An 18,604-nucleotide genomic window follows, 5' to 3' on the forward strand; every position below is an offset into this window, starting at 1 on the left:
CGGTCTTTTTTTTGAAATCAGTAACACATACGATTAATGTAATATTAAGTAGTTTGTTCACAAAAATACAAAAGTCATTTCAAATGAGTCCATGTCTTTTACACAGATTTTGTTTCTATTGATCTTAAAGATACAGCCTTTTGAAAATTACATGCTTGGATAGATGTATTATTTTCAAGGTTATTACCTGTGAATCGTAACCTATAAATATGTATAAATATTACAACTGTTACGCAGTTCATTAAGGAAAACAATGTAAATAAAATGTCCAAAATAATCAGCTAGGAATCAATTGAATCTGGACAGTGAACGATCGCGAGATGTCTTTCAGACAATCATTCAAGCAAACAAATGAATTAATTTATTGATAAATTAGTAAAATGATTGTGGGAAGATAATAAAGAAAATACAAAAGTTTATTTCCTTATTAAGCGTGGAACAATTAAAACATCATGTTGAAGAAAACAATCCACAATATATATGATGTCGCATAATGTCAAAATCTGTAAGAATAACACTAATATCTACCTTCACTTGAAAGCATCACAAAAAATACTTAGAGCAGATTTTGGCTGAATAAATAACACAAAAGAACACCGTTTTTGCAAAGAACTGCAAAGAACTTGGACCTTAATATCATGAATTTTCTTAAACGACGATTTCAGCTCTGAGGTATACTCTCAATGTTTAAGTTAATTGGTCTATAATAGACAATAACGTTGTTAGGATTTAGTCTAAACATAATAACAAACCACAAATTTAAAGTATATGTATGTTTTTGGCAAGTGTGAGATATATGACCAAAAGTTACACACAAGACTTACGTAGCAGATATTGAATGCTCTAGAAGTAAGTCAGTTATGTTTATTAAAGTAATATTTTTAAGAATATCGACATAAATATTGTTTTGATCAAAATTTGAAATACTTATAACATGTACCCATTGTAGATCAAACCGAGTCCCATAAATGCTTTAAATGATAACGAGCAGTGTTGCGACGTAACCGTCGCGCCGTTTAAAATATACATGTACTTAGCAGTTTGAATTGTTATGCAGTGTTAAGTAATAGCCAAACATTATAGAAAGATAAGATAAAAATGTTCATTTTTGCCAATTTTGTGCTTTATTTATTGTCATGCTTAATTTCCAAACAAACATGTTTTTCTTTAATATTGCAAAATTAAATGTCGTTTTTTAGTCTAAAGGATTTAATTATGTTACAAGTCATATTTTTTCAGTCGATTTTTAAAGGAACAATATGCCATAGAAACAAATAGATTTTAACATCTTTAGAAATGACATACACGAATTTTATTATGTTTAAACAATGGTATAAGAGAATGTTTGATGCTTATTACTTGGATAAAGGAGAGCTTAATTTGAAATTATATGTAATAACGAAGCAAAATGTAAGTGAAGAAGTATTTTGATTTGAAAAATATTAAATCATTATAACTGTTCTTATTTCCATATTGCAACAGATGAAAAAGATGGTTCTGGTAACTGACAAATTAGTATTTTTTTGTGTACTACTCATATAAAAGTACGCCAAATTTAGAAAACTTTTGAGGAATAAAATTAATGAGGCAAAATGGGCCTTTAATTGAAAGAGACAAAATTTGGACATTCATCAGATTATTGAAAAGTAAAATACTTTATATAACTAAATACAATTGACATTACGCCGCCTGTCAATCAAACTGATCGGGGTCACAGAGATAAACCAATCAGCGATCGTTATCAGTTCCACGCTAAGATCGAGTTAGTTAGTTTATACTACAAAAGTCAATAGTTTTTCTACAAATGGATATAATAAGTACAAACATATATCTTGGCTATAACATAATGCATTAAAAAAGAATCCATTAAAAGCATTAAAAGTTTATATATACATGTACAAAAATATATCAGGTAAATTCATTACTAACATTAGTGCCATAACAGTTTTGTGAATTAATTGTTACCGTATTTTGTCTAAGGTTCTTTACTGACTGGTTCACATGAATCAGTGGGCGGAGCGATCACTTCTCTGACGTAATGTCAGTTGTTTTATATAATTTACAAAATATCTAAAAGAATGTCAATGAAAGGGTGAAAGTAGTATTCAACTGAACCACATTCAAAATATATTACACGAGTGCGCGTGCTTCCACATTTTTTTTTACTTTAAAAGCTCCTTCTTCAACAAATATTTAAGTTAAGCTGTCTGGTAATACCGGGAAAAGAATTGTGAACAACCCATACATCTACCGAACCAGAAACAAATTATGTACAATCAGAATACAGCCGAACAATAGAATGAACGAGCCGCTTAAAATTTATCGTTATCATGTCACATAATGTATATACATATCAATTGTTTACTTGTTAGTGTCGTATTTAAAACCCAAAAAGGACAAAATATTCTTTTAAAGGCAATTCGTAAGTACATTTTGATTGATTTATTAAAGTATAGGATTCAGCTGTCAATTCAAAACATATATAGATCTATAGTGGCATTTATATCGTATCAAATCAAAAGTCAAATTAAAAAATGATATCATCATGATAATTAAAGCTTTTATATTATTTGATTTTTTTGTGATTTTCGAAGAACCAACTAAACAATTAGAACAAACAAATGAACTTGATATTGCCAAATGCTAGTGTAAATGTTTTGCATTTTTAGATAATGGCTCAAGGTTCGGGAACAAGTTTGAAAGAACTCACAAGTAAGAGTATAGTTTCGTTCGCTGATACATATACGAGGAATGGAATAAAAGGACTAACTGATGCAATTACTGATAATCTTGATGCATGGAGAAATACCGATATCAACATTGCATTGGCGGGAAAAGCTGGAGCTGGAAAGTCTACTTTCATTAACGCAATAAGAGGGTTAGACGGTGATTCGCCTGGAGCAGCTCCCACTGGAACGATTGAAACTACAACAGAAATCACTCCTTATAAGCATCCTTTAAATCCAAAATTAGTGCTTATTGATCTTCCAGGAGTAGGCACCAATCTTTTCCCTAAAGAAACATATAAACAGGAAATAGATTTTCAAATGTTTGATTTTCTCATTATTGTATCGGAAAAAAGGTTTTCAGAAAATGATATTTGGTTGGCAAAAGAAATTGAAAAAATTAAAAAGAAGTTCTATTTCGTTCGCACAAAGTTTGGCTCCGATCTGAAAAACGAAGAAAGGAAGCGGAACAGGAATCTTACTTCTGAAGAAAAGATACTAGTAAAACAAACTATTCGGGATGATATAGAGGTCAACCTAAAAACGGTGAATTGTAAAAAGAATCTTTTCATCATCGACAGTTTTGAACGAGGACAATTTGACTTTCCAGGTCTTGAAGAAATGCTGAAAAATGATACGGTTAAAAGGGAGGCAATGATACTTACACTTCAGGCTGTGACAGAGCAGGCAATAAACGAGAAGAAAACAGTTCTTGAAGGAAGGATTTGGAAAATTGCTACTCGTGCTGCGTTTGCACCTCGTGTAAACGATGCCGATATTGCCATTCTAAAGAACGAGAAGGAATTCTATTTAACTCAATTCAGTCTTGATGAAGAATCATTGAGACATGATGCTCAAGTTTCAAACATAGAAGATGACCAACTTGCTGAACTTTTCAAAAACAAGAACACAGAAGAAGACAAGAAAAGGGAACAGTCTTATGTAGATGAGTTTGAAAAAATATTTCCATTTTTACCCATTCGGAATCATATCAAAACGTACAGGCTTGGAAAACAATTTCTACAGGACACACTAAATAGCGTCGTTGAACGTGCTATTGAGGTAAATAGAACATTAGCTTCTGGCATTGCTGAGAAATGTACAGACTGAAAATGATATTTGTTACAAGTTATTATTAAAAAGCGTTAAAAACATTTGTGTATGTGAATGCAGATCTATATTATGTATATTGAATATGCACATTAAATTTTGTATACAAAGTTTTAAACCTGATCATTTTGATATAAAGGACATTGTAGTAAAATTGAAGAAAGTATTTGCTTAATGATATAGATAAAAGTATAAAATAATTCTATTCTATAATTATTTGCACCCAAATCAGTTTTAGAATTATTTTTATGTGACGTCATTTGCGTTGTGCAAACATAGCATATAGACTGACACACTTTATGCAAGTGTCAGACTGTAAACGCGAACATTAAGCGTGCCAGTGTAAAATTGATTTTCTAAACAATTCTTTTACGAATATGGGATAACAGATAATGAAATCCTTTGCTTTTTACTAAGAATATTAAACTTGTTGAATACAATTAAAGTATGACCATCACCCTTTTCATGATGTTTAGAAAGACAATGTTCTTATCAACTCGATGATCCATACAATATCTATTTCTATAAGTAAACAGTTAAAGACCGAATAAGATGTGTTGGTAACTTGTATATGTAGCACAAGATATAATATATTGTATGAAGTGAACAAATCACACAAAAATACAACTTTACCATTCAAGTCAAATGAAAACAGCAAAAAAAAAAACAAACAAAAAACAAATAAAATTCCTTTAAATGCGAAAAATATGTGTAGTAACAAACATAACATTTTTTTTCATAACGCTAACAAGATTATGGAAACAAAATGAACTTACTTCTTCTAAATTTTATAAAAATATTTCACTAGTTCATATACTTAACATAATTCCCTGAGCCCGCAGGGTATTGGTACGCGATTAATTTTTAGGCATGGAGGAGCACGTGACCTACCAATACGCCAATACGCACGGGCGTATGAAAATAAAAGGTTTCGAAAAAAATAAAAATTAAAAAAAATGAAATCAATAACTTGGGCGTAGATCATAAACATATTCGTTGCTACTAATTAATTCTTCAGGTATGCTTAGGATGTTACCTTATTCGAATATGTGTTACCTTTTTATGCACAATCAAAACTTCAATTATGAAGAAAGGGAGTAAAAATATGATATAAACAATTTCTTTGGATTTTCTCTTTTTTTTCAGCGTTATAATGCTAATAAACCTCGTTAAAATCTAAAAAGGATAAGAAATTCTCCAATATACTAATCTTTTTTTTCCCAAGAAGAATCAAATCAGTGAAAAGTAAACATTTATTGCATTTTTTACATCTAGATCTATATGCAAAATAAAAATCTTGTTTGCAACATTGCAGCACAATGGAAAGGAGTGAGTTAGCTGTATGGGATGTCTTTTTATATTTTACCTTGTACCTATAAATCAGTGTATTATTTTTAAAAAAAAGTAATATTCATTCAACTTATATTCATTTCAAATTATGTAGAATAGTTTTGACACTGTGAATCAGATCTTTGCGGTGAACTATTGCCAACATCCGTCGTCACAAACCAAATTCAACTTTTGTTTATTTGACCGTAAAAAAGAATACCAGTTTTTACATAATATATCAGAACACTATATATATAAACATTTTTTATTATACTTAGTGTCACCTATACATATTTAAAACATAGAAAAATATACCGCGAGAACAATGTATAACCGTATAAGAGACATTATGTCTTAATTCTTTTATTTTCGCCGACTTTAGAGTCTGTTTATACCAACATGCTTTATGTGCGTGAGGCATTTAACTTCATAATGAAATAACTTAAATATTTCGAATGGAAATTGAAAGACTAGAGTTGAGAACGAAATAGGTTAAAGACAATATTTATTGTTTACAACACTGGTATGATACGCATAAAAATATTTTAAGGAAACTAAATGATCATGCGATACTACATTTTAGCTGTGAATAAGATAACCTTTTGTAACACTTAACATTTAAGCTGTTGTGTTTGTATTAAAGTCATACAGATCTTTTTTAAAGCATATTTTCCTTGATTTTATCTCACGTTTATTTATCGCAGAACAAAAGACAAAAAACAAAGAAAAATCTAAACTTGTTACAAAAGGAAATAAAACCCATCCTTTTTACAAGAGATACACCTGGCTATGTTTTGTTTTTCTAAAAGCAAATAACTTTTGAACTATTTAAAACAGTGTACACGTTAGACTTCGTACTTCTTCTCTTACATTCAATATATGTACTTGATGTTATTTTCATAACTATAGATAAGAACAATAGTAGTACAATTAGCTTAAATATACCCTAAATCCTTAATTATAGCAGATATCTATATTTGATATATAAGCCTCTGGCGATCTTTCGGCCAAAAATCGGCACTCGGCGTACACTCATAATAAGCTGGGGTACGCCCCTGGATGAGCACAGGATTGATTTGTAAACCAAACTGACCTTTCCGAAAACCTAGCAAATCTCCGTTGTCCGGTACGTTACGGGAATTACACATACAAAATTACGTGATATTTCTATTTTTCTATCATTATTTTACAGTTAATGGTGGAAAAACTTGATTGTTTGAAAATTATATATGATCCTTTAACATCTATCTCAAATTTTACACACATAAAATGTTAATAATGAAAATCTATAAAATCTGGAACTTCTTCTGTCCAAGCTAAAATTTAAACATCTGCTATAATACGTAGAGATATTTTCTGCGTAAACTTGTATTTACTTTGTTTGTTTTTTTTTTGGCACGAAATTATTCATGCAATGGTGTTTAATCATTTTCTTAAAAGAAATAATTGTTTTCTTTCATTTAAATCAAAAAGCTGCCATAAACTGTAAAACATCAGATTGCGATCGTTTTTACACGGCATTTGAAGAGTGATCTACTAATCGACCCTCTCATGTCTCCGGTCTTCGACAGTCACCGGTTTAAAAAGATCTTCTTCTATTGAACGATTACAATAATTTTTAACAAATTTCTAAATACAAACAATTTTGAAAGAAAAGTTGAAAGAAATATCTTTAGTTTTACATAATTCACAAAATATTTCTGAAATGTTAGATCTACAGTCATTGAGACACGAGTTATCGATGTTAAACGTTTTCGTTATAGTCAATGTTTGCGACCAGCTATTAACTTAAACTTTATTGTATAAACACACCATTATCAATGCAAAATTACAAAAATGTACCAAAGCTGCTATAGCTTAGTTATTTATGAATGAATTGTCTTCATATTTCGACACAACAATCCTTGCAATATTTTGCATTGATAATGGTGTTTGTCCAGGTATTAAATGGTTTCATATACTAGTGACAAAATAACAAAGTTTTACCACCAATGATAGCAAGAAAAACAGTAGAAATGAAATAATTACACCTTCAAGGTCAACGTCATTTAATAAAAGGTCAAAGTAATTTTCTAAAGGACATGTCCTTAAATATTTTGTGTCTAAATATGAAGACACTATATGAAAATGAATTTTATATCAATAAAACAACGATGATCATATTGGTCACTTATTGAACATTATAAACTGGGGGTACCTAATAAGTTTGGGGGATTTTGGTGTGTTTTTAGATATTCTCATGTCCATGAGTGAACTTACAGGGTCGTGAACGTTATTTGTGGTACTGCTATTTTGAACCGAATTTATGACTCAGTAAGTTTTTGTGTAAATGAGTCCTAAGCGAATTGTAAACTGATTTGTTGGAGGAAGTATAATCTACAGAATAAATATATAAGCAATTAACTTAAAAGTTTAAGAACTATTCTGTAAATTTTATTGCAGAACTGCCTTTACATTTTATTTTTATAACGACAAGAACTATCCGTAACATTTTGATAAAGAACTATCCTTTAAATGTTGTATTAAAATGGCAAAAACTTTACATTTTATTTTAGAATGGCCAATGAGGTTCCAAGATTTCAGTTTGAATTTAAAAAGACAATTAAAATTTTTTCTTGTATTCCCTGATAATTTTACAGCTTGATATCTCACGGGAAACAACTCCTATTATTAAAATTTAGATATTCAATTATGAGTTGTACCTCTTGTCATGAGTATTTTATGCATTAATTTTATAATGAAAGAAAAATTACAACAAAATAGGTCATAATAAGTGTGAAAGAAAAAAGAACGAAAAAAACTGTGAGGGCAGTATCGAGTAGAAAAAAATCCTAAAACATTAGTCTTGATAAGGCAGTTAGGAAACATGTTTGTCACAATAACTTGTCAAACTGTAAAACCCCATGTTTGCATGTACATGTGTTCTTTAAAGCAGAACACTTGAAAATGAGTTTTGTAATTTGCAGATATTTAGAGTATACTTTCATAACAAAAAATATTTAAATGTTTCATTATTTTAAGTGTTCCAAAGTGTGTTGACATCTGTACATTTTTAATTTATATGATTTTATATCTACCCAGAAAGAACTTAAATGGCAATACCGAAAAACTGTTTTATAGTTTCAATATGGTTGTTGCGGAAAGAACTTGTATTAACATTTTTTATCGTTTGATGTAATGAAAGATTTATTGCCAGTATCCTGTTTATAACTTTATATCGAAACCATTGAAAGGGTAGCCTATAAATGCAATTCCAGTTAAAATCATTATTCAAGTTGAGTTCATCTAAGCACAAGTGGACCTTTTGCTCTAAGAATATAATCATAAATGTGTCTGCATTCCTTCTTTTAACAATTGATTAGTTTAATTAATGAAGCTAAACAGGGGTTCCTCTTTCTGATCTAGGTATCTAAAAACCGTTTAATATAAAAATCTCTTTATAGACTCTATGACGTTTTGATATTGTAAAAAATAGAATTTATATCATACTTAGTTATCAAATGATAGCTTTGTAGGAGCACATTTTTCTCGGAGCACAATAGTCTTACGTAAGACCAATACGGTCGCATTTGTTCTACGTGAGACAAATGGGACCTCAAATGTCTACCCCCAAAAAACTCATTTGTGTGACAAATGTGCTCCGATTAAGTTTTTTAAGGTACAAGAAAGCTCATTTGTCTCATGTTTTTAAGGGACAAGAAAGTATATTTGTCTCATGCAGATTGTTTTCTAGGTTCGCCGTTTTACCTCATGTCAAATGTAATCAACAATAGGTTTGCAAATGTTTTTTTTTATGAAATCTTAAACCTAAAAGCTACAGTGGAACTATTAATTCTAATATCTCAAATTCAAGAAATTTGATTGGCTAAACCTAAAGGCAAACACTGAAACATACGGACTCCCGTTCACGATGGTACTATGGTAAAAGCGCGATGACACAATGGCATGGTGATGAAAACGCGATGGTACGATGGTAAAAACACGATAGTACGAACGTGAAACAACGATCGTACGATGGTGAAACAACGATGGTACGATAGTGAAACATCGATGGCACGACGATGAAAACGTGATAATATGATGGTGAAAATGCGATGGTACGGTAATGAAATTGCAATAGTAATATGTTGAAAACGCGATATTATTTTCATCATAGAGTCATCGCATCATTGTGATTTCACCATCGTGCCATCGTTGTCTCATCATGCCGTCGTATTTTTAACATCGTACCTTCACGCTTGAAATCACCATTGTACCATCGTGCATAGAGACAAAAATGTTACGGATCACCGTAATATTTGAACGATACTCTTTTCGCATCGCGCCGGAATCTCGCGTCTCTCCTTGCATCTCGTACATCGACGCGAAAGGGGCAATATACCGCTAAATAGAATTCCCTTTATATTCTATATAAAACAAATCCTTATCTCATTTTAAAGCGTTATGATAAAACTGATATAAAATGAAGAAAGAAAAATTTCTAGCGTCATATTTGTTACTGTAAAATCACTTAAGAATTACACTGTTGTGGCGTTAAAGAAGAACAACCATAACTTGAATTGAAATTCACTTTATCAAATACATTTGCTCGCATTTTTTCTACCGAAATGTCAAAAACTTTCCATGATGAAATTTAAACAGAAAATAGCTTAAATGTTGACGTCTATAGCCATGCAGTGTGAAAAAATTGTCAATAACCTGCCGGCAAGCCAAGATGGCTTCCGCGCTGGTTCCTTTGTCATAGCCAGGCATTTGAGAAACAAATGAGAGCGATGCGCGAGAGACAAGAAAAGCGACATTCCGGCAAAGCATGAAGCGAACCATGAAATTTCGTGGTACGGGATACTTCGACATTGCGAGATCTCCTGTTACAGTATCGTGCCTCGCTTCTGGTCTCGTCGGAATGTCGCGTCTCGCCCGATTCTGCACGGTCAGATATTCCATAATTATGGCATTACCCGGATTCTTTTAGGAACTCATGCACATTGTTAGTGTTTAATGGCGGATCTGAAAGCAGCACTTCTCTGAAAATGGCGATATTTTTTTTTGTTTCAGATGAAAACAAAATACGTGTTGGATGGTCATCTCATTTTCTTCCTCAGATCATTAAGGGGTCTCCGTGGCCGGGAGATTAAAAAAACTACTTGTCCCTAAGTTTGACACTTACTCGGAGCGTCGTACTATTGTGCAATGAATCCCGTCCAGGGTCCAAATGCGTGCGCACGTAATTGTTATCGCGTGCGCACGCAATAACTATCCATTTCGAACGTAATAGCTATCGCGTTCGCACGTAAAAGTATCAAGTGGCCACATAAAAGCTTTCGCGTGCAAACATAATAAATAAGAAAATCCTAAATCCCTTTTATACCACCGTATATACTACCTTCTTGTTGCTTAGAATAATTCCTAAATCATTTATAAAACTTTGAGCATCGGAAAGAAACGTGTCACAACTGATAACGATTAAAATCTCGGTACATATGTGTTTGGGTTTTGGATACAGCACTGGAAAAAATTTTCATTGTGACACGCAGAAAATGGATATTCTTTAAATTAAGATAGGACTCCTATGCAGTGGTAGAAAGTTTTTGATTGAGCGGAAGTGACCTAAAAACAGTATTATAAATATAGACAACACAGAACAATGACTGGTTGCCAGGATACGGACGGGCATAATTATCACCTTTTTAGAATTTTATGGTAGAATGTGAGACAAATGTGCTTTGAATGTCCTTTGTATTGTGTATCGAACACATCTGTCTCATTTCTCTTTTTTCGCAAATATGAATGTTTACGAGCACATCGGTCACACCTCGTGTGATAAATGTGCCCCGGGACACATGTGCTCCTACATAGCTTTACTATCTAAGAAGACATTCGCCAAAATAATTCTGCAATTTACATATTTTGCGCAATAAACAGTAGATCCACCTATTTTAAACAAAGAGCTATGCCAAACAGGGAGTGAGCAAAATTTTCTCCAATTCCTTTGGTACTGTATATGCAACCGGATGAGACCACTAAACATCCTTCCACGATTTATTTGCACTGTTGGAAATTTATGTATAAAAATTGGTTTCGATATTTTATAATGCTAGATACATGTCATTAACAAATTTGAAGTATTAAGTATTATACATACATATATATATCCTTCTTATCCATATCAGTTTTATGAACATTATAAATGCCTTTAGATTAATCTCTCTGAAGCCTCAATTTTCATAGGTCTGAATTATTATATTTCATTTGATCTGGTCCTGACTTCGATAAGAATTTTAAAAAGAAGTTTTGAATAGCTTTAATTGTGTCTAAATCAGGATTTTAAAAACGAATGAGATGGTGTACTTTTAGTAAGACTAATTACTAAATTACAACAATTTTTACGTCTTGACCAATGAGTAAATAACTTATTAATTTCTTCCTGTTTATGCAAATAATAAGCCTGAATCATGTTATTTAAATAAATAGTAAAATTGACATCAAATAACTTAAGCATTTCGACTACCGCTGAAGGTTAAATTCTGGGAAAATTGTTTTCAAAGAAACAATCTATACTGTTTTTGTTAAATCTACATAAATGTTTAGTCTTGAAATCTTTGCATAGAATTTTTCATACTTGCAGTTCCATCAAGCACTGCAGTTGTGTCATCAGCATACTGAGAGTAGAGAAATTCCGAGTTACAAGCATTAAGCCTGGTACCTTTTATTATTATTGCAAGAATTTCTACTGTAACACATAAAATAAAAATGTAGGGGATAAGGGATCGTACTTACGACAAATAAGGCGTTAAAACGCGAATCAAAAGGCGTAATAACGCCTTTATTCGCATTATAACGCAAAACAAAAGGCGTAATAACGCAAATCAAAAGGCGTAGTAACGCGAATAAAGGCGTAGTAACGTGAACCAAAAGGCGTAATAACGCAAATTAAAACGCATTATTATGTCAATTTAATATCATAATTATTATATTAATCAAATTGCCAAGTAACGTGAGAAAGGAAGACCAATATTGATCTGAATTTTTTGCTCAAGATATAAACTTGTAAAGAATAATATTTTATACATTTATTATAACTATCATTCCGTTTGCGGAGTAATAATGCAAACTATTTTTCATAAACTAATGAAGACTCTGTAATATTTGCCAATATAAGGTGACTTGGTGATTTATAGGTCCATTGGACTGGACGTAAATACAGTCACTCTGAATTCACATGTATCACATCATTGATTAAATTCAGATCAATATTTGCGTTATTACGCATTTTGATTCGCGTAATGACGCCTTTATTCGCGTTATTACGCCTTTTGATTCGCGTTTTATAGCGGATACTAAATGAGTGTAAGTTTAATACTGAATTTATTGCACGAGTTGAATATAACTATATTAGGCGAGCCTCTGGCGAGCATAATATTATTTAATTCAACGAGTTCAATAAATTCAGTAATGAACTTACACGAATTAATATTCTATATATCACATACCGAAATTACAGACTGTTTAAAGTGAAATAAGAGTCATTTTTCAATGACGCGCCTATAGTCTATAACGCAAACATTACGCGCGTCTTTACGCTATGTTTGTATAACGCTAATATCGTCACGTCAAAATATATGCACGGTCGTACAATACCATATTTACAGAGTCGCAAAATCGGCACGGGTGTGTGATAAAATGCCTTTATTCGCGTTACTTCGCCTTTATTTGCGTTGCTGCGCTTTTTTCGCGTTATAACGCCTATTGATTCGCGTAATTACGCATATTGATTCGCGTAAGAACACCTTTATTCGCGTTATAACGCCTTTGCATTTTTATTTTTTTTATTTCATTTGACTTTATATAAGGCTTTTGAGTCTTTTAAGTAAAACAATTATACCCAACTTATGAATTTTTAACCAAAATCGAAGAATTCTTAAATTAATTCTATAGGGCATTAATCTAAGATATAGAATGATCAAAAGCTATAGTAAAACCAAAAAATAACAACATTGTAGGATAAAGATGATCTTCAGTATATTGCATAATATCATAGATTAGTCTTATAATGCTGTTTATGTATCTTCCAGATAAGAAACCTGTTTGATTTTAACTTGTAAGTTTATCTAATACAGTTTTAATGCGTTGGACAATGCACACTGGTGCTGGGCTACAGATTATAATACAATGTTTGTCTTTGGTTCCTTTAGAGCTCGACGTTATAGCCCCTTATTTAAGATAATCTTATAATTCTCCTGAATCAACAGCTTTGTTTATTGCTACAAAATGGCTTTAATCATTCCAAAAACATCATACAGTTTTGGTATATTATAATTGTCAAAAAAAGCAGTAAGATAGACATTATCTGTTCCCTTAACAACTTTTTTATGATGACCAACTACTTCTTGTAAAATTCCTTTTGATTTGTTAGAAATGTACCATATAAATCATATAAAGAATACATTCTTTTTGAGGCATAATTTATATTTTCCAGGTTACAAAAAACATTCTTGATGGTTTTCCTTTTCAGAAATCCATGTGGCCACATATCTTATAAAGACACATTGAATTGTCTTATTCCAGATTTGAAGTAATTTTTCTTTTTTTCTTCTTCTAAAACCTGGTAATTAATACTTGTCTGTCTTTCTAATCTATTTCTTTTTTAAAGTTTTGTCTTCTTATAAAATCTTAATAAAATCATTTGATGATCAGTTCTATAATCTGACACAGTATCAACACTGCTCATATATGTAAACAGATTATTACAAATTAAGAGAAAATAAAGTCTAGCTTTTTTAAAGGGTTTCTTTTAAACCAAGTATACTGCCTTTCTTTTAAATATTGTTCCTCCAGATATCAATCATAAAAGTTATATACTCATACTTTGTGTTGTAGTGAAAAATTAGCAGTTTCAATTTAAAACAACAAGTTATAAAATGAAATACGCATTTTAACATTTTCACCGTCAAAAATACTAAGTCCAACTAAGGCATTCATTTTCAAAGAATGTGGAATGTTCTCAGTTCTTTGTTGTTATTTAATTTTATTTATTTTTTCTTATTTGATGAACGAGGCCCAATTAATAGATTCATTAACAGTTTTTCACCTAGCCAAAACGGAGTCAATCGTTCGCTATGATGATCAAACTCAACGACGCAGCTAAGAAAGGTTAGAGTCGCTCAAATCGCCAAATTGTGAGAGCCATTTACTCAATATTACAAATTTTGTAGGCACAATAGAATTAACGGTCAAAGAATGTTTTTTCTTCTTCAATTTTCAATTTTGTTTTTCTTATTTGCCAAATTTTAGAGCCGACGAGCCCGAGATACAAACTATAAACGACCAGTGGCCTAATATATTGTGACTATCGTATCATAGGATATAACTATACTTCCTTGTTATTGTTGTTTACTAAAATGTAAAATCTAATCGTAAGAATAACCAGATACATGCGGAGACGAACAAAAGTTTGACACAGATTTTAAACGCTATTTGAAAAAATTAGATCTGCGCAGTTTATATCTAGTGATGTGCTTCAGTAACTGCAGCTATTAATGCGTATCAATTTGTAAACACTCTCTAAATAAAAGTTATATTTTAACACAAGATTTGTTTCATACACAACATAACTATATGATTCATGAATTTAATCAACGATTGAATAAACGTGTTTTAATAATAATGCTCTCATTATGGTATTTCGGAAGACAAATACCATTCTTCAGTCATTTGCAATGAATTGATTCGACAATCTCTAGCGTGTATACTAACACACTTGCTGGATTTCTTATGAACTTGTTCTGCTATCTTAATGATACGAGTTATTCTAAAGATTTGGAATCTAGGAACGACGCAGTAAAATGACAATCCTGTGTATCTTCGCCGCAGTGGGATTGATGTTATTGAACACGTCTTTCGCCATTAAGAATTCAAGAAATCGAAGAGATGTACCTAGTGTGGATATTCGAGAGTTCGAAATCATATCAAACATTGCGTTCCGCTATGCTCATGTGTCAGTGAGGAGCCTAATGATGAACATGAAGGGGGTTAATCAAGAACTAGTGTTCCGGGTGCGACTACCGAAACATGCCTACATTACAAGTTTCGAAATAGAAGTTAATGACAGAATAATTAAAGCACTGATAAAAGAGAGGACATCAGCTAATAAAGAGTACGAAGAGGCGAAGAAAGATAATGTAACTGCCGGTCTTGTGAGTCAACAAAACGTCAAAGATGACCTTGACATTGACATCTTTCAGATTAAGGTTAATGTCGCAGCACATACTGAAATAGAGTTCCGACTCATTTACGAAGAATTTTTGCAACGCAGTGTTGGAAAATTTACACAAAAGTTATTTATAGATACGGATCACTTGATACGGAACCTCGACATAAAATGCAACTTAAAAGAAAAGGAAAGATTTAAAACAATTTCCTTCAAAACGCCATTTTCAAATAAATATGAAATTGTAAACGTTGTAGATGAATCTGAAGACGATTTCAAAGTGAACACAATCGATTGGAAGCCAAGTGAGATGGAGCAAATTAATTCAAATTCTGGTATCAATGAACCCTTTGATATAACTTATGAATTAGAGAATGAATATGAATCAGGAATATTATATACAAATGATGCCGGAGAGTTTATTCATTTCTTTTCAGTACTTTGTAATGCAGAAAAAATATTGGCAAAACAAATTGTTCTTGTAATTGATATAAGCGGGTCTATGAGTGGAAATCCTATTCAACAAGTAAGGGTAGCATTGGTTTCTATTTTAGGTCAGCTCAGATCAAAAGACTATTTTAATATCATTTTATTTAATGATAGAATCTCAATGTGGAAAACAAGTTTTCAAACAGTAAATTCAAGCAATCTTGACAGAGCAAAGGCATATATGGAAGAAAATATTAGAGCAAACGGCCCTACAAATATCAATGATGCTCTATTAACAGCTGTTAGATTATTTTTAACCAGTCAGATCAAAGAACAAACGGGACAAATAATTGTGTTTCTATCAGACGGCTCACCAACAGTGGGTTCGACAGATACTAAAAATATCTTGAATAATGTGAGAGTTGCAAATTATGGTAATAACGAATTATGTTGTATATCAACAATTTACCCTATAGCATTTGGCAGGAATGCCGACCTTTCTTTTCTTCGATCTCTTGCGTATCAAAATGCCGGTTCTCTAACTATAATTAAAGACATTGACAGTAATATGGCTGAAAATAAACTCATGGATATGTATAGAACCGTTGAAAATCCGTATTTTAAAAGCATCAACTTTTCATTTTCCGCCAGAAATGAAACTATCTCGGAGAAAAATATCACACAAACGATTTTTGTTCATTATGACTGCGGAGAGGAAATTGTTATTAGCGGAAGAGGTCCTGGTGGACAAATAGTTCAGCCTTTTGTCCGAGCAGACAATGAGGTATTCCTTCAAGTCGAAAGTTTTCTATTACAAAATGAGGAGGATTCTGAAAGGTTATCACGCCTTGTTGCTTACCATTGGGTGAGGCAGCTCCTGATGGAGGCAGAAAGCGCAGTCGAAAAAGAAAAAAGAGATAGAGCAAGGAAACTAGCGTTAGATTTGTCTCTTAAATACGGCTTCGTTACTCCGTTAACATCCTTGGTTGTCACTGATTATGCAAAAGATGACACGTCACAGAAAGGTCCCGGTAACAAAAAGATTTTTTGTTAATTCTGTGGGTATAAGTAATGCTATAAGAATATCGATGAGCGCTAACTGTTTTTTCATTGGATTTATTTGTAATTCTATTTTAATATTGCTTTAAAGGCCAATTATGTCTCAGAAATGCTGTCAATTTTATTTCCCGAAAACATTCTATTTTTGAAATCTTGTTACGGTTTGCAAAAAATACTGATTTGCCATTAAATGAAATATCCTTTGCTACGTCTGCTCTGTTGGGAGTCGATGTAATTAAAACAAATAATTGTTTATTCCGCTCTACTGCCTATAGTTAAACCTATAATTCCTCTGTGCTTCATTATTGTAATAAATACTAACATAGTTAATCTTAAAGAAAAATTATTTTTATCAGATCTATTTGTAATACGTCACCAGTTTAAGATTATGTAATGTGTATATAAATTTGCTTATAAAACAATTTTCAAACATCAAAGAATGTGTAAAAAATGTACTGCAAATATTTGTACATATATATGTAATCATTAAAATATATGCATTCATTTCTTATTTAAAAATTTGACTTTATTGATAATAAATTTTTTATAACCTCCCTTTATTTACTCGAACTGTTAAATTTGGTAACATCTTTATGATTGATGCTTTTTAAACTTACAAAATTGATAAATCTTAATCTGAGCCTCATATTTATGATATAAAACCATAAAAAATCTGTGTTACAGGATCTTTAAGCATAATGTATCTTTAAAGGTTTATAAACGTGAATAAAAATGAAACGTTGTACATTTTGTATCAAATTTTGACAAACTGAATATGTAAATTAAATATTTTTTCTATGTGATTATAAAAGGACATATATCTGCTAAAGCTTATCGTACATTTGATGGTTTAACACCTTAACACCTGTCATTATAGAGATTTATCTTTAAGTGACGCGTAAATCTTTATGTGATGTGATTTCTTTAGTTTTTCGTTTCCCAACCATCAATTAAATTTCGTTGTATCATAGTTTTAACATAATTTTGTAATGAATATTCATTTTATGAAATTTGTGATGTCGTTTTTTTGCATAAATGTAATCACCACCACGCGCTCTCAGTGTTTTAGACGTAATGTAAAGTTTCAGTACAGTTGAATGCTTGTTGGTGCATAATTTCGTCAGAACTATATCAAGACAGTTAAAACTTAAACATCTATAATGTTTTCTTACTTGTTTAAAAAGTTTACAAGAATCATAAAAGAGAAAAGGAGAAACTCATAACCGGTCTATTAAAGTTACGTTATATTTACAGTTTTTGTGCAATTTGAAATGTGCCTGTATCATGTTTTTCGTGCAAGCGATTGTTCTCTATTACAAATGTTCAAAACATGTACTTTGTTGTTGTTTTATTAAATATTGTGCGAAATAAATCAATATTTTCAGATATTATAATGACAATTGGATACATTGAACCATATATATTTATCATGGTTATACCTTATACACGTATCATCCTTTAGCAGAGTGCTTACATATTAACATGCATATTGTTTTGTAGTTAATAAAATTGAAAATGTTATGATGTGGAATGTTTTGTCTATTTTGTTTTGTCCCAATTATGTTGAGACATGTGTGTTTTAACATCATTATGTACAAAATATAACCTCCAACATATATTACCTCCAAAATTAATAATCTCCAACATACATAGCATATAACATGTAAAGCATATATATTTTACCTCAAAAATATATAAACTCAAACATAAGCATTCCCAGTTTCACGTTATTTCTTTTATCAAA

At 31.4% G+C, this 18,604-nt stretch overlaps 2 protein-coding genes across 2 annotated transcripts; both read left to right on the top strand.

Moving 5' to 3' along the window:
* The first annotated feature begins 2,295 nt into the window (after positions 1–2,295).
* Positions 2,296–4,018, top strand: LOC132725263 (interferon-gamma-inducible GTPase 10-like). The gene is made up of 2 exons (XM_060710361.1): positions 2,296–2,422; positions 2,670–4,018. The coding sequence occupies exon 2, from the start codon at positions 2,673–2,675 to the stop codon at positions 3,834–3,836; it is 1,164 nt and encodes a 387-aa protein (XP_060566344.1). The 5' UTR covers positions 2,296–2,422; positions 2,670–2,672; the 3' UTR covers positions 3,837–4,018.
* A 10,704-nt stretch (positions 4,019–14,722) lies between these two features.
* On the top strand, positions 14,723–17,153 carry LOC132725250 (inter-alpha-trypsin inhibitor heavy chain H4-like). The gene has a single exon (XM_060710345.1). It carries the CDS (start codon positions 15,008–15,010, stop codon positions 16,853–16,855), a length of 1,848 nt encoding a protein of 615 aa, XP_060566328.1. The 5' UTR covers positions 14,723–15,007; the 3' UTR covers positions 16,856–17,153.
* The last annotated feature ends 1,451 nt before the right edge of the window (positions 17,154–18,604 follow it).

Source organism: Ruditapes philippinarum, unplaced genomic scaffold (genome assembly GCF_026571515.1).
Source record: "Ruditapes philippinarum isolate M1 unplaced genomic scaffold, ASM2657151v2 ctg394_1_1_1_1, whole genome shotgun sequence".
NCBI lineage: Eukaryota > Metazoa > Mollusca > Bivalvia > Venerida > Veneridae > Ruditapes > Ruditapes philippinarum.

Coding starts and splice junctions, on each gene's coding strand:
- LOC132725263 (XM_060710361.1), top strand. CDS start 2,673: ATGGCTCAAGGTTCGGGAACAAGTTTGAAAGAACTCACAAGTAAGAGT.
- LOC132725250 (XM_060710345.1), top strand. CDS start 15,008: ATGACAATCCTGTGTATCTTCGCCGCAGTGGGATTGATGTTATTGAAC.